The sequence below is a fragment of the Anomalospiza imberbis genome, chromosome 3, assembly GCF_031753505.1.
Source record: "Anomalospiza imberbis isolate Cuckoo-Finch-1a 21T00152 chromosome 3, ASM3175350v1, whole genome shotgun sequence".
In the NCBI taxonomy this organism is placed as follows: Eukaryota; Metazoa; Chordata; class Aves; order Passeriformes; family Viduidae; genus Anomalospiza; species Anomalospiza imberbis.
In genome coordinates this window covers 71,718,087-71,732,422 of record NC_089683.1, presented here as the reverse complement: position 1 = coordinate 71,732,422, position 14,336 = coordinate 71,718,087, and the positions used below count along the sequence as shown (strand labels likewise).

The following is a 14,336-nucleotide window of genomic DNA, read 5'->3' as shown; positions in this document are numbered from 1 at the left end:
TTTTTACATTACAGATTGTTTAATATATTAAAAATAAACTGCAAAGTAAATATAGGGACAAAATTGAATTATAAATGCTCTCAACAAGATGCCTTCCTTCTTCCCTTGTAAATTACTGAAATTCCTGCATCCAGCATGTTGGTCCTATTCCTGCATCCACCCTGTGTTAAGAATCAAAGTGAAAACCATCAGCTGCAGCAGTCTATCATTTTGTGTTTCCAGTGGTGATAATTTAAGTATAACACAGTGACATTGAATATTGGTAAAAAGATGACAGCCCATGATTAAAGTTCTGCACCAGGTAAAATAAATGGCTGGAGCATTGAAGACAAAATGATAGAAGTATTGTTTGATATTGTGTGGTATCTTGTTTTTTAATAACACTAATCACATGTCTATTGATGGTTTTAAGCACTAGATTTATTTTTAACAGGCATTTTAGAAAAGAAAAGAAAAGAAAAGAAATAAAGTAAAGAAAACCCAGACACATAGTATGTACATTTCACATAAAATACAAGATGTTAGTTCTGTCCTAAAGTTGCCATATCAGGGTAGGGTTTTTCTAGAAAGGATGTCAATTCTTAGCAGACTGGTTTTAGATTTCAGTGTTAATCTTTCAGTATCCTCTATGCAGTAGTTTTACTGAGTGGAAAAAAAAGTGGATAATGAGTGTAGTTGATAAGCCTAATTTTTTAACCACATTTGGCAGAAAACATTGGCAGATATTTATTTATTCTTTTTTTTTTTTTGTTTACTGAGATTACTGTGAGGGGTCATGCATTTTTACATGAATATTATTTCTTATTTGTTGCTATTAGCTTCTTTCTCTGAAAAATTCTGTATGGAAAGGAATTTTTAAAGCAATATGAAGGCAGTTCAAGTTTATAGCTTTTGTGAGGTCTGAGAAAATTCCTTAGAAATCCTAGAATCCATCATAATAGAATATTTACCCTTTTTTCTTAATTATGCAATTTATAGAATTGGTGGTATAGCCTCATTATGAATATATACCAAGTGTCTTTGTCTAAAGACACTACCTGGAGCTACCCCAAGTAATAGAGTGGCAGCATTACCTTCTAGGTAACAGACAAGAGAGGGGGAGAAAATAGAAGCAGTGAAGAACAGGGTGAAGTTTTTTAACTGAAGGGAGTATAAAGACCTGTAAGTGTTGTCCCTGCCCCCAGACCCACAGAAATACACTGTTCCTGGAGTGGAAGTTCAGATAGGGGCAAGCAGAGATGTGAAAGAAGCAAGGAGTAAGCAACAGGCAGTAGCTGTCTGAAGAAGGCTGTGCAGTGTTTGAGTGGTTGCTTTCCAACATGGCATTTTTCCTTCCAACATAGTGTTACATTTCTGTTCCATTCTCTAAGTGTTTTTTATACTCAGCGTAGGGTGTCTCCAGTGTTAAATATCTCAGATGAGAAGGTGTCTGATTGTATTTGGGGTTCTCCACTAGGACTTGTCTGAAATTTGTGAACAAGGAGGGAGTTGAACTGTTGCTCTTCTTTTTGCTCACCAAGCCAAGAAGTGAGATCTCCTAATCCCAACACAATTTAAGACTGTGGTGGGTGTTCCATAGCAGTATTGTAGAGGTTAGATCACTCAACAAGGACACAGGATATCTGGCTTCAGGTACTCTGTCTACTGCACCTCCAGATTTACTCTGTCCTGAGGTGATGTGGATATCATAGCCACCACATTAAGGGCTGGTTGGGAGGCTCTGCTCACCTCTTCCCTCAAGTCTGCCCTTTCCTGCATATTTGCGTGGCTCCTGGGATGCTGTAGAAAGCCGAGCCACTGCCAACACCCATTCTTCAGCTGCATGAAAGTGATGTCCACACCTCTGTGCTGCACTGTCATGTCCTGTCTGGGTGCACTGGATGTCTTTTGAATAGGACTGATGTGCAGAGAACTTGATGGTGGCTCTAAAGTGTAGATATTAGAAATGTCAGCCCAGAGCAAATTTTTCAGGTATTGAAGATGTAAAAGTCTAAAAGTTAGATGGGGATTGTGAGGCTTGCTTTCTAGGGCTTCTGTGGTTCTGGTCCAGAATATTCTCTAGTGGGTGAAACATCACATTTAAAGAGGGAGATCTTATTGCTGTTTTGTAGATATTATTGTATTTTTTATAAAGGAGAGGGCAAGGTCAGAGAAGCAAGTTGCTGTTGCTTGGGCCAGGAAAAGTACTACCAGCTTCAGACTTTGCCTGGGAGTTTTATCTAGTCTCCAAGGTAGAGAAGGTTGTTATCTGACAATATGTGGAGTCTCTTTCTGGGAGTGAGTCTTGTTTTCACATGGAGAAATGTGTCAAAAGTGCTGAGCAGCAAACAAGTGTTATCAGTGAGCTTTAAAATAAGGGAGTAGAAAGGATGTTTCCCACCCTGGGAGACAACCACATGATTGGAACCATATGAAGTCATTTCATGAGATTTTTGGCTCCTGAGGAGAATGGGGAAGAGAGACACAATGTAAGGAATTGAATTGTGAAATTGAGGTTATGTTGGAGGCATTTATAGGATTAGGGAGACTTGCAAGAAGGGAAGATAAAAGAGTTTTGATTTCAGATGTTTAGGGAAGGTGACTTTCTAGTGTGCAGGCCAAGGGGAAACAAAAGTTTTGCTGTTTGGGCAGAGTCCACATTTTCTTTGTAGTTTCTCCCTTATCAGTGTGCTGTTGCACACCAGTCAGGTGGGGAAAACAGGATAATGTGCCTCCTTCCCCCTGGAGGCTCATGTGAGTCACTGATTGGCACATTGTAGTCCTTGCTTTGTTCCACAGGTTGGCTGTCGGCATCTTAAAATGTAGCAGCCAAGGTTAAAGAACAAGAACTGACCAGGCTGGAAACTTTTTTTTTTTTTTTTAATGAAAAAGAGAAGTAAAGCATATTTCTGGAGTAGTAAATACTTGTTAAATATAAGAAGAGTTATTAATGCATGACTGTGAATTAATATGTTGAATCAAATAAAAAGGTGAGGCCCTGCTAAGAGTGAAGCAAGACCATTGCCTTTTATCCTCAAAGTATCATTAGAAGGTACTTTCTTTTGCTTGCCTCCTTTGTTCACTGCATGGCTATTGCCTTCAGAAAAGGAAAAAAAGTCATGGCTAAATGTTGAAGAGAAGAGTTCATTCCTCCCTTGTGGTGCAAAATATAAATAGAAGCAAGTGACCAAAATAAAGAAAAACTTTCCCTAGTTTGTACAATAGTTCAATAAAGAATGGGGATATTGAACAAAGTCTTTTGATTCACAGTGCCATTTTATGCAAGCCTCAAAAGTTTCCAATCATTTTAATTGTCATAATGAAAATCCCTGTTGTTTCTGCCAGACTATTTTTGTTGCAATTTGTTTGCTTTTTTTGTCAGAGAAAACTGCTTTTTTGGGTCGGTGAATGCAGAGTTAAAATATGTGCCAGGTACTGGGAGAAGATAAGTACATGGTTTCCTGAATCTGTACCTTAATGTGGCTCACCTATTAGAAGGAAGTAATCTAGAATATCTCTTCTTCGTGATGCTTGATCTCCCCTCCTAAATTACCTTTTGATTATGCCATTTCTGAATAGATGTCTTACTGTGTAACCTTTTAGCTTCACTTTCATTCTCTTGGCTTGCAATGTGAGGGTTCTTCCGGGAATTTCCCTTGAAATAAGCAACATCATCTTATCAACACATAGTGTTGACCTCAGGGTGTTATAAACCACTTGTAACAATTACTCACCAAGGGGCATTCCTGAAAACTACAGATGAATGAGATTTAGAAGCAGTGACATTTTCCTGTGTTGATTCCAATATGCTTTTGAGGAGGTTTTGCAGAACTTTGTTTTGATTTGGTTTTGTGGTTTGTTTGTTTTTTTGTTGTTTTTTTTTAATAGAGTTTAATATAAAATCTTTTTACTATTTTTACACAGGCATGTTTTCATTTAGACTACAATGTTCAGGAACTGAGTGTGCCTTTTGTATGTATGCAGAGCCCTCAATAAAGAAAACTCATGTTCATGTAGTTCCAGTTAGCACTATAAATAGCTTTAAAATAATGTTGTGCTGAGAGCCATAGAGAGCCCCCATAGATACCTCCCAGAATCTCATCAAAAGGCAAAGGAGCAATGTTCTTTGGAGCTCAAAAGAGAGAGAACCCTTGCTGGTTATGTCTTACATGAATTTCACCCAACATCGCAAGTAGAGGGGAGATATCCTCTAGTTTCCTTTTACCCTTTTACCCTGGTCATGTTTCCTATAAAACTGCTTGAACCGTAGTAAAGGCAACTGCAATTACAGGGTCAATTGCCACTTTATGAAGAGAACTCAAGGATAAGCCTCTGTGTTCCACATCCATTTCCTCCTGCCCATAAACAGCCCTGTTTCTCTGACAGCTCTTTCATCATCATCAACTTGACCTAATGCAGAATTCTGTCTGCTGCGTCCTTTTGTGTTGCTGTGGATGTCTCAGCCATTCTTCAAGTCAGCTTAGGTCTGCTCTTGTAGATTCTTTCTGCATTGTATCCTTGAGGTAGAACCTGTCCCTGCTATCCATGCAGCTAAGAAATTACTCATGTGAAAGTCTTGCATCTCACTTACTTCACCATCAATTTCCCTGGCCGTGACTTGACAAAAGCAGTCTTACCCTACTCTCATTCATTCAAAATGAGCACTTCTGTATGTTTTTCCATTTCACTTTGTTTTTCTCCTTTGACTCCTTCTGTTCTGTCTCATCCAGACTAACTACCAGCTTCCAGTCAGGGCTGCTCAGAGTCTTTAACTCCCTACTCAGTATTTTTTTTTTCTTAATACAAGAAGACTGACTGCTCTGTAGATGTTAAACCACATTGGCATCAATCACTTGCCCCTTGTATTCTTGAACTAGCATCTCTTACCTTTCTTTCATGATTCCTTTAGGAAGGGATGGAGATCTTAGGTATCTAATGACATGTTTCATTGCCCTCCCACAAATCCTTAAAATGCTCATTTGCTGTGATGCCTCAAGTGTTCTTGGCACCACTTAGATTAATTAGTTACTCATGTAACTAATTAAACTGTTGTGCAGTAACTAACATGCCATGTCCAGTCCACTGTGTTTTTTTGAACATCCTCATTTGTATCCTAGCTCTTGCTGATTGTTTGAAAGAGAAAAGTTGCTTTGAGAAAAAGGCCATCATTCTAATGTGTTTGGTGTTTGTACAAAGCCTGGCACTCTGACTCTTGGCAGTTCAGAATCAGCAGGTGATTAAGGTATGCTTTGTGTCGCTGGGTCTGTGTAAATGGTTGATGGATTGTGATTTGTTGTGGATCCCAGCAGATTGTTTCAAACACCTTCACTGAACTTGCCACATATGGCACTTTGATAGTAATATACAGGCAGGCATATAACACCTAGAGGTGTTAATACATCATGAAATATTTATAAGTATAGGAATAATGTAAAATCTCATCCAGACTCAATCTATCATTTTGAAACATTTCATACCTGAAAAATCTCACTGTGTTCTGTACAGCCACCCATGGAGGCTTCATGGAGACTGCAAATGCACTTTTAGCGTGGATTGAAAATGAATAAACCAAACTCTGAAGTTCAATTTAGTTTAATTTTTAACACCTGATGTAAAAGCTGAAGTTTTTTGCATGCTGGGGACAACATAATTGTTAATAACCATTTGGGATTTGTCTCTGTTTTAGCTATTTGCAGCTTTAAAGTAATTTTCATTCCAAAAGTGTGTTTGAAAAATGCTTCAAGGTGCTGAATTCCAAAATACAGACTAAAAGGTGGAGCCTTGATATGTTGAGCTTAGATCTGTTCAAAGTACCCAAGTGTACGTGCATTCACTGATTTTGGTTGAAAAGTTCAGCATAACATCTTAACATTTTAGTTCAAGTTGTATCAGAGTTTTACAAATACCATGATAAAACAATGATGGCCTTCAAATAAAAGCCATCTGTTAGCAGTAGATTTAGTAGTTGCTGATTACTAAAATGCATTTAAAACTTAGACACAGACAAAACCACATTGACCAATGTGCTGAGTCAGGGCCAAATAACAGCAGCCCAGGCACCATTATGCTGTGCTGTTATACATGCTGATCATCTTCCCTACTGTGAAATCCTGCGTACGTCACCATCTCTGCCCTAATTTTGTCAATAAAGCTCTTCATTAAATTAAATAGCCAAAACAAGTTATCCTTTAGAAATTCTGATTTAGCTCTCTAGAGTGTTTTTTTTTTAGCCTTTAATAATAAGCTATATATAGATGCAAACAAGCATTTTCAAAAAGCAAGTAAATGGGCTTATGTATGTCTGCAGGAAGATGTTTTACTGTGTAACTATGATAATGTGATTGACAAGTAGGGAAACAGTGGGTTTTTTTAAATTTTTCTGGCTTGGTAAGTAAAATGCTACCTGGATGGAACACAGACATGTAATCCAGTGAAGCATTTTTCCCTTTCTAATTAGTAATACTTTGAACTCCTTGGGGGAGACCGATTTGTGGACCCCTTGCTGCATTATGCCTTCAATAAACATATATACTGACTCTTAAGCACAAATCAAGTAGCTTAGCTTCTGAAGCCTGATTTTGTTTTCAGTCTCAGTATATTGCTGTGTGATTTTTACAGCTTGCTGTCTTGTAGAATTTGTGGAGTTAAAAACATACTTGTGTTAGTTTAATGAACTCATTGTGAGAAGTGCAGCTTCTTTTTCCTTTGTTTGGGATAAAAGATAAGCTGGTATTTAATTTAGTCAGAAAAGTTAAAATCAAATGGTTATTTTTCTTCTTTTAAGTCACTTAGAATTTCTTACAATATAGTATTTATATATAAATTATATAATTTGAAAAAGAACAGTGAAAAAAATATTGTAGTTATTAGCATTGAAATCTGTCTGGAAGTGTGTATTGCCATGGGAATAGTTACTTCTCAGTCCCATCCTAGGCTCTGCCACTGATCTACTATAATTTAGCAAGCAACCTACTCATTTGATTCCTTAGAGACAACATGTATTAAATGGAGATGTGACCACATCACTTACAAACAGTGTGATGTTAGTATTCAGTTCTCAAAATCTATCTACACTCAGAATTCCCATTTATTTCAGGTGGAAATAACTTTCGGATGGATCTCAGGAGCATTATTTGTAATGTACATGTTTGAGAGATGACTAAAGGATGAAAAGTTTATAGAGGCTTTGTATTTTGAATTCTGTTTTTGTTTTGGTGGCATAACAAAGTAGAAGGAAAGCAAAGCACATTAGTAAGAGATAATGACAACACTCAAAAGTATAAAACTGAAAATTTCTAAAGAAGACTATTGTGGTTTAGTCTAATATGATTCATCAGTGCTGAAGTAATGACATTTTAGTCTAATAAGAAATTTAGTGTAACTATTTTCAAAAAATTAGACCTGATTTATTGAAGCAAGTAGTGTGATTGCTCACACATGATCTTCTACGTCAAATTCAGGAAAGCCACAGAGGTGCAGGATGACAGGCCTGTGTATCCGACATTGCGAACGAAGCCCTGGTTATGATGGCAAGGCCCCTGAACCTGTGTCTGAAGAACAGAAGGAAGTCTCATGTAGCCAGGGTTTGCTGTACAGTTGGAAGCAACATCTTAACCCAAGGAGGTTTTTCTGTCATCCACTTTGTAATAGGGCAATAATTTTGCTGCTTTTCAGTTTGATACAGCAGTGTTATCTCTGTGAGAGTATTTGAGGTACTGTTAGGTTTTTTGGTTGTTTTTACTTTTCTGTCTATAATAAGTAGTTACTGCAAGTGTTACTTGAAATAGCAACTATTCTCCCTGAACTGCAGTTTTATTTTCTTTTGGCTTTTATTTCAGCTGCGGGAGCCAGCTGCTCCAAAGAGTGTGGGAAGCTGACTTGGAGGCCTGTCAGCTGTTGATCCGGGCATTTCAGCTGAAAGAAACGAGTTGCTGTGTTTTTGAGGAAGACCAGAACCAAATGGATGAGATGGAGATGACTGCTGATGCCCCACCTGATTCTGAAAAAAGAAAGGGCACAGAGTGGGGTGCTGCTTCCTGCCCCAAACACAGGGAGCTGAAAGAGGTATCTGAAATAGTCTGCAGCTGCATTTCAAGGGATACTGCTGGTTTTCCTTTTGAGAGGAGGAGTTGAATCTTTGTGATGGGTCAGCAGGGCAGGTTAAGTATGAACTTAACATCTGGCTTTCAATCTGGGACATGAATAAAATAGCTTATCAGCTTCTCAGAAGTCCCTCAACTCTTTTCCCTTTTACCATCAGTCTTTTTAAAATGCAGAAATTATTCAGGCAATAAATACAGAATGTACATCAGGATCTAATGGAAAAACTACTAAGTAGTTAACCAAAATTATCAGCTGTTCCTCATCTCACCAATGAGTTTCATTCTGAGTTGGTTCTGCTGACTTGTTAGCCTGGATCATTGTTAGCTGACATGGAGAGAGAGTTAGTTTTCCTCCCTTAGTGAAATGGTCAAAGGCTTCTGAGCTAATAGATGCTAATAGGCTTACAGCATCCAACAACTATTAAAAGGAGGAAAAAAATCATGACGCTTAGAAGATTTGACAAATTTGTTTTATGTTTTCATGTTTTGATCTGGAATGCTATCCCTGCTTGAAAAATCAACCATTATCTAATAGTCTTTTAACTGCACTGCCTATGTCATCAAGCTGTTAAAAAAGCTTCATCGCCCAACAGCACCACTGTGACAAAAAGACCCTCCAACAGCAGTTGTTAGTTTTATTACCATGGAATTAAGTGGAAAAAATTTAAATTATGCTTAATTGCATCTGATGTTAAGAGCCATTGAACTGTGCATTGCTCTGAAATCTGATGCCTAATTTTGCATTTATACTGGCTGAGTTTTAGTGAAAAGCAGACCCATACCTGACTGTAAAATCTGCTCTTGTTAGTAAAATTCTGGTTTTATATTGGGCTTCAGTAGTTCTTGCAGTCTTTTCCCAGGGCAAATGGTTTACAGACTGGCTTCACATAGAGAACATTTTTATTAGAAATGGTCAGCTTGGCTTTGATTCCACCCCCATCACTGCCTTACCATATTTTTTATGAGTCTGCTGAAATAATATGAGGTGTTCTGTTGGTTGTGGAAAGCTGTGCTCCTCTCAAAAGTGCTTAGAGGCTCTGGAGTGTTTGGGATTTTGTGACTATTTCTTTAGCACTCCTGATATTTGTGCTGTCGATTATCACCTCTTTCACCCCTGCAAGCTCAGATTGTTTCCCTAGAAATCAACCTTGCTATCCAAGAATGGCAGAGCAGCTGAAGTGAGGTGACCTCTGGTTGTGGAGAGGTGTGTGGGACTTGAGGGATTGTTCCCCATATCTTGAATGGAAGAGGAAACTTCATTTGCAGTGACAGGCAGTATCTAAAATTTTAGAGAAGAGCCATAGCAGATTATTCCCTGACATCTCTTAGTAGTTCATCAGAAGGCAGAATATAAAAGCAAACAAAAAAACCTGACACAAATCATGCTAACTTCTGGTTTTGAAGTGCAAGAAAATATTTGTCTTGATTTGTAAATGAACTTGAAAAACAACTTCTGAAGCATTTAAATGCTCTGTTATATGGTAGTGAATTTTTATTTAAAAATAATTCAATATTTGTGGCAAAAAAATAGGGATGTGGTGCATAGTCTCTCAGTTTAGCCATTTAGATGACTTTCATGGAAAAAAAAACTTGTTCTTTGCCATTAGTGGGGAACCCTTTCATAGCCATTTATCAGCAAGTGAGGATACCTAATAGAAAAGCATGCATTTGTCAAAATACATGGTTTCATATTATTCAACAAGGCTGTGGTGTCCCTGTGAGAGGGGTAGCTTGCTGTGGTTGCCATGTTTCTGGAATGACTATTCTGTTCAGCTGTGTCACAACCTTTGTTCCCCTCAAGGAATTTCTAGAGAGCACCATTAGCCACTGAAGCAGAAGGAAAGAGTCATGTTCTTTGTACTTAGAGGTTACTGAATTAATTACTTCAAGACAATATATGAAAGGCTGATAATAACATATGTGCATATATGCCTTGGAAAGTACATTATATCCCCAGGTGATTGATTTACTTTACAGTGGATTTCTATAAATGAAGCTCTCCGCTTATTTATTGTGTCATATAGAGCTAAGCACTAGTTCCAGGTGAATATTGGTTTTGTTGATGTGTACTATAAATAGTTTTCTTGCATATAACTGTATCTTACTCTATAGGTTTCCTTTGAAAGCAAGAAAAAGTAAGTAAGAAACATAACAATAATATGAAAATCAAAATAGATGAAAGAGCCCTTCTCATAGATCCTCAAATACTGCTTTGCAGAGGGGCCATTTATCATTTTTAATTAAATATCCTCACTAAATCATAAAATATGACATGTTCTGGTATAAAAATATGTACAGTATAAATTCTTTGAAAGTTTGTTATTTTACTATCATGTGAGCACAGGTTTATTAACTGTCAACAGTTATTTTATAGTTTTCATAACTGTGTTTTTTAAGACACTGCTGATTTTTTTCCGAAGTTTTTATATGGTAGACTGGCATCCAAAAATAATTCAGTAAATCAGGCTTCCTTTATAACACTGACTGTTAACTAAGGATGAAAATCAGATGCATTGGCAGCTCAGCTTGTTGAAACATCATTAATGATGTTTTGGTGAAAACTAAATAAAGTGGGGCCAGCAAGAGTCATCCTGTGAATCACTCTGAGTTACTTAAATAAGATGTGCTTCTCTGAGTTGAAGATAACTCATTAGGCTATAGCATTAGAAAAACACTGGAGCAAAGTTGCAGGCAGTATTGCTACCCTCAGTCATATGGAAGTCAGCTTGTCTAATGCATTTGATGCAGATTCTTGAATTCTCATGTAAGTGTGTACTTTCCAGCTGGTAGCTGTGTTGATGAAATTAGGGTGTCACATCATTTCAGTTGTAGTTTGACTTCTTGTGAATATTTGGGCTTGATTTTCTTTTAAGTTCTGAAGAATTTAAGGTGGTTTTTAGTTTTCCTCCCACAAATGTTCCATGCTTTTAAACTGAGGGAGGTGGAAATTGCAATGATCATTACTACATGGTTAGATGCATATCTGGGTGATTTCTAAAATATACAGCACCATTTCATTTCTCTTCAGACATTAATGCCTGCTTCTTCCACTTCTTATAATATCTTGCTTTATTTTTTTTTTTTTTTTTGCTTCTTGATAATTGTAAGCAAACACTTTCATAAAAAGCTTTTAAAAACAGCAAGACCACCAGTGATCACTAATAAACTGAGAGATCTGTGTGTGCTGGAACCTCCCTAACAGCAAGTAACCTGATGAATATGGCTATGTGTGCACCTGCAGGCTTGAGTTCCTGACCTGTCCTTTTTTCTTCTTCTGCTCTCTGGCATGCTGTGCAGTGCTCCCTCTTAATCACTATGAAGGAAAGAAACACCTACTAGATTTCAAGAAAATTGAGGTGATTAAAGTTACAAGGTAAAATCCAAAATTCAGTAGTTTTACCTTCTGTAAGTCAGCATTTTTGGTAGTTGTCCCATTAGAATTGTTTGTAGTTAATTTCTCACTTTTTTCATCACAAAGGAAGTAGAGAACAGGGATAAGGATAAGGTCAGCTGTCTTTTTCCTCTTCTCTGCATACTTCAGTTTGGCCATCTGGGATGATATTTTGGGGTTGGTTGAAGATCACTCTGGTATTTGGAAAATGATCTATAATTGTAAAGCCTCCGTGTGATTAAATTTTTAAAAGTTACTGAGGTCTAAGTGATACCAAATGGACCATCACAAAAAATAATATTTAATGTGGTGTCTGCCATTAAAAGAAAGTTATCACAGAACACGATAGAACATTTTTCAGAATTTACTGATGACAAGCACCAAGAAAGCCTTTGTGAGCAGACTGTAACTGATTACTGTGCATTAGGATAGCCTGTGGTCCAGGAGGTAAATGTGTAATGTGTAAAGCCTTTTGAAAGCTAAATAAAGTGTGCATTCATTTGAGCTTTAATTAAATGCTGTATTTGTGGAGCTTAGAAAATAATTTGGAAATTTAAAATTTAATCTTAGTTTTAAATGTCAGCATGAAGCATTAGTGAAAGTCAGCATTTGTGTGTTTCTTGTATTGATCCAATCTAGAAAAGGATGTCAGTGGCAGGAGGCAGCTGGCTTGTACACAATGGTCAGATCCTTACTGTGCAGCCACATGTGGAGCTGTGCAGCACGGTGCCCCTCTGCTGCATCTGAGACTGGGGTGGAGTTCTGTTCTGCTGGTAAAATTGCTGGCTCTTTAGCTGTTGTAACACCTCAGTAAGCTTAATGCTTACATGTAATTTAGCAGTAAAAATACATCAGAAAATTAAAGTCATAGGCAAGAGAAATTTCAACCTTTTTTTCAGATTGATTCCTGGAAATAGTATCCAGTAGCAATTGTGATTTTATGGCAGATTAATGATTTTGCACTTTTATTATTTGTGCATAATTTGTGCATTACATCTGTGTGTGTGTGTGTGTGCATACCAAAGCAGTATCCCTATCTCAGTTTATTAACAACACTGTTATGTGTGATTAGTATTAATGATTTCCCAGTGATGCTAACATCAAATGTCTTTGCTCCTCAGCCAGTCCATGAAACATTGGCTAATTTCTTATAGACTTCAGAGATGAAGGAAATTTTGAAGGAAGAACTGACTATAGCATTTGTTACCAATAGGAAACATTGATTGGGTCTCATTTCTCCTGCCCAAGATCATTTACAGGGTTTGTGCAAAAAAAAAAAGAAAAAAGCCTGTAGACTCGACTCTTGAATGGTGTACAGATCTGCAAGAATTTGATAGAAAAGTTTGTTTCAATCTACAGTTAGTCCTTCAGTTTTAGTCAGTATTCCTTGTAGGTTTTAAGTGAGACGCCAAAGTAGGCTTTAATAAAATGTATTCAAATATAGTTTTAAATATTGAGTGGCTTCCACTGCCCCATTATAAATACAATTTAAGTCTTTCATGCATGTGAAGAAAATTGATGTAATTGTTCAGCTTACATAACTTTTTATTCTGCTATATTGTTTTTATAAGTTCCATTAAAATCATACTGTTTATATAGCATATATCTACTATATACTTAATAATTTATGTCTGACAGGTTATGGAAGACATTTCATTTGGAACAGAGGGCCATTTATCTGAGGTAAGTGTTTCCTAGGCAGTATAAAGTGGTGATATTGTACAGAATTGTCTTTGTCTCAATTAGAATAAATAACACTTGTTTTTATAGTGCTACCTTTGCTTAGAAATTGTACTTGTGTGAGCACTTGGAAAAGCAACAGAATCACAACTAGAGTGGGCCCGTTCCTTTTTTCTTTTTTTTTCCTGTTGAAGATAATGGCAAAATTACTAAGTATTTCAGGGAGTTTATAGTTAAAACCTGTGCTAATATTTTTTAACACATACCAACAACAGGATGAACACAATGGGGAAAAGAAGAACCAGTAATATTTAGCCAGCCCCACTGTAGCACTGTCATGATGCTTAGGAATGGAAAGAAATCATGATGCTTACCCTGTTTTCTTGTGTGCTACTAAAAATACCTTTGAATTTATTTTTTAAGTATACATGCATACTGCAGCACAGTACACAGTAATAGGAATTTCATCTAAATGAGAATACTGGATGTTTGTAATTTTACACCATTTTAATAAATAACAAGATCTCAGAACCTAGTGCATGTATTTAAGAATGCTAAGATAATTGAGTAACATGAGATCTATGGCCCATGAGAAAACCTGCTTACATACAAAAATCTGTCCTCCTACAAACTAAGAGTTTAGGTAATACATGTGTAAGGAGAGTTACCCTGGGTTTAAGAGTGGTACTGTTCCAGTCTGGTCAATTTGTATATCAGTATGCCTTGAGTTGCAACTTCCATAGTAAGGAAATTTAATATCCAAGCATAGTGTCCAGCCAGCAAATAAATTACAGGGACAAGTAACCCCCAGTTTACCTTCCATTATAGCATACATGACTCCTGTAAAGTACAACTGACAAGTGCTCCAAACCAGGAAAATATTAAATAAATATTAAAATGTAGGATAACTATTCAGATGAGGCATTTCTTCAGATTCCCACTGGTGAGTCCAAAGGCTGTGGAGCAGCTGGAATGCTCCAGGAAAGATAATCTAACTGCAACACCAAGCTTAGATTGTTGACTTTGTGTCCAAGGAGACTGTCACAGGAGGGCACACCTAGGATAGACTGCTTGGCTGTGTGTGAGTTCAGCATAAATAAAAACAGGAAGCCTTGAGAATGAAGATGAACTTTGCAGAAAATGCAAGTGGCCTTTCTGATCAGTGAACCTTGCTGTGAATTATA

At 37.1% G+C, this 14,336-nt stretch overlaps 1 protein-coding gene across 6 annotated transcripts in view; it reads left to right on the top strand.

Moving 5' to 3' along the window:
* DISC1 (DISC1 scaffold protein) overlaps positions 1 to 14,336 on the top strand; it is a 189,059-nt gene that overhangs the window by 157,226 nt on the left and 17,497 nt on the right. For 4 of the 6 annotated variants that reach the window (XR_010997385.1, XM_068185075.1, XM_068185074.1 and 1 more), the window contains 2 exons: positions 7,818 to 8,043; positions 13,111 to 13,155. Coding sequence is in view for 3 of the 6 variants with exons in the window: in XM_068185075.1 (XP_068041176.1) it covers positions 7,818 to 8,043; positions 13,111 to 13,155 (271 nt within the window). In the remaining 3 variants the exon portion in view is untranslated. Of the gene's footprint in view, positions 1 to 7,817; positions 8,044 to 11,378; positions 11,455 to 13,110; positions 13,156 to 14,336 lie in introns of all 6 variants that reach the window. The other 2 variants (XR_010997383.1, XR_010997384.1) reach the window with 2 other exon arrangements.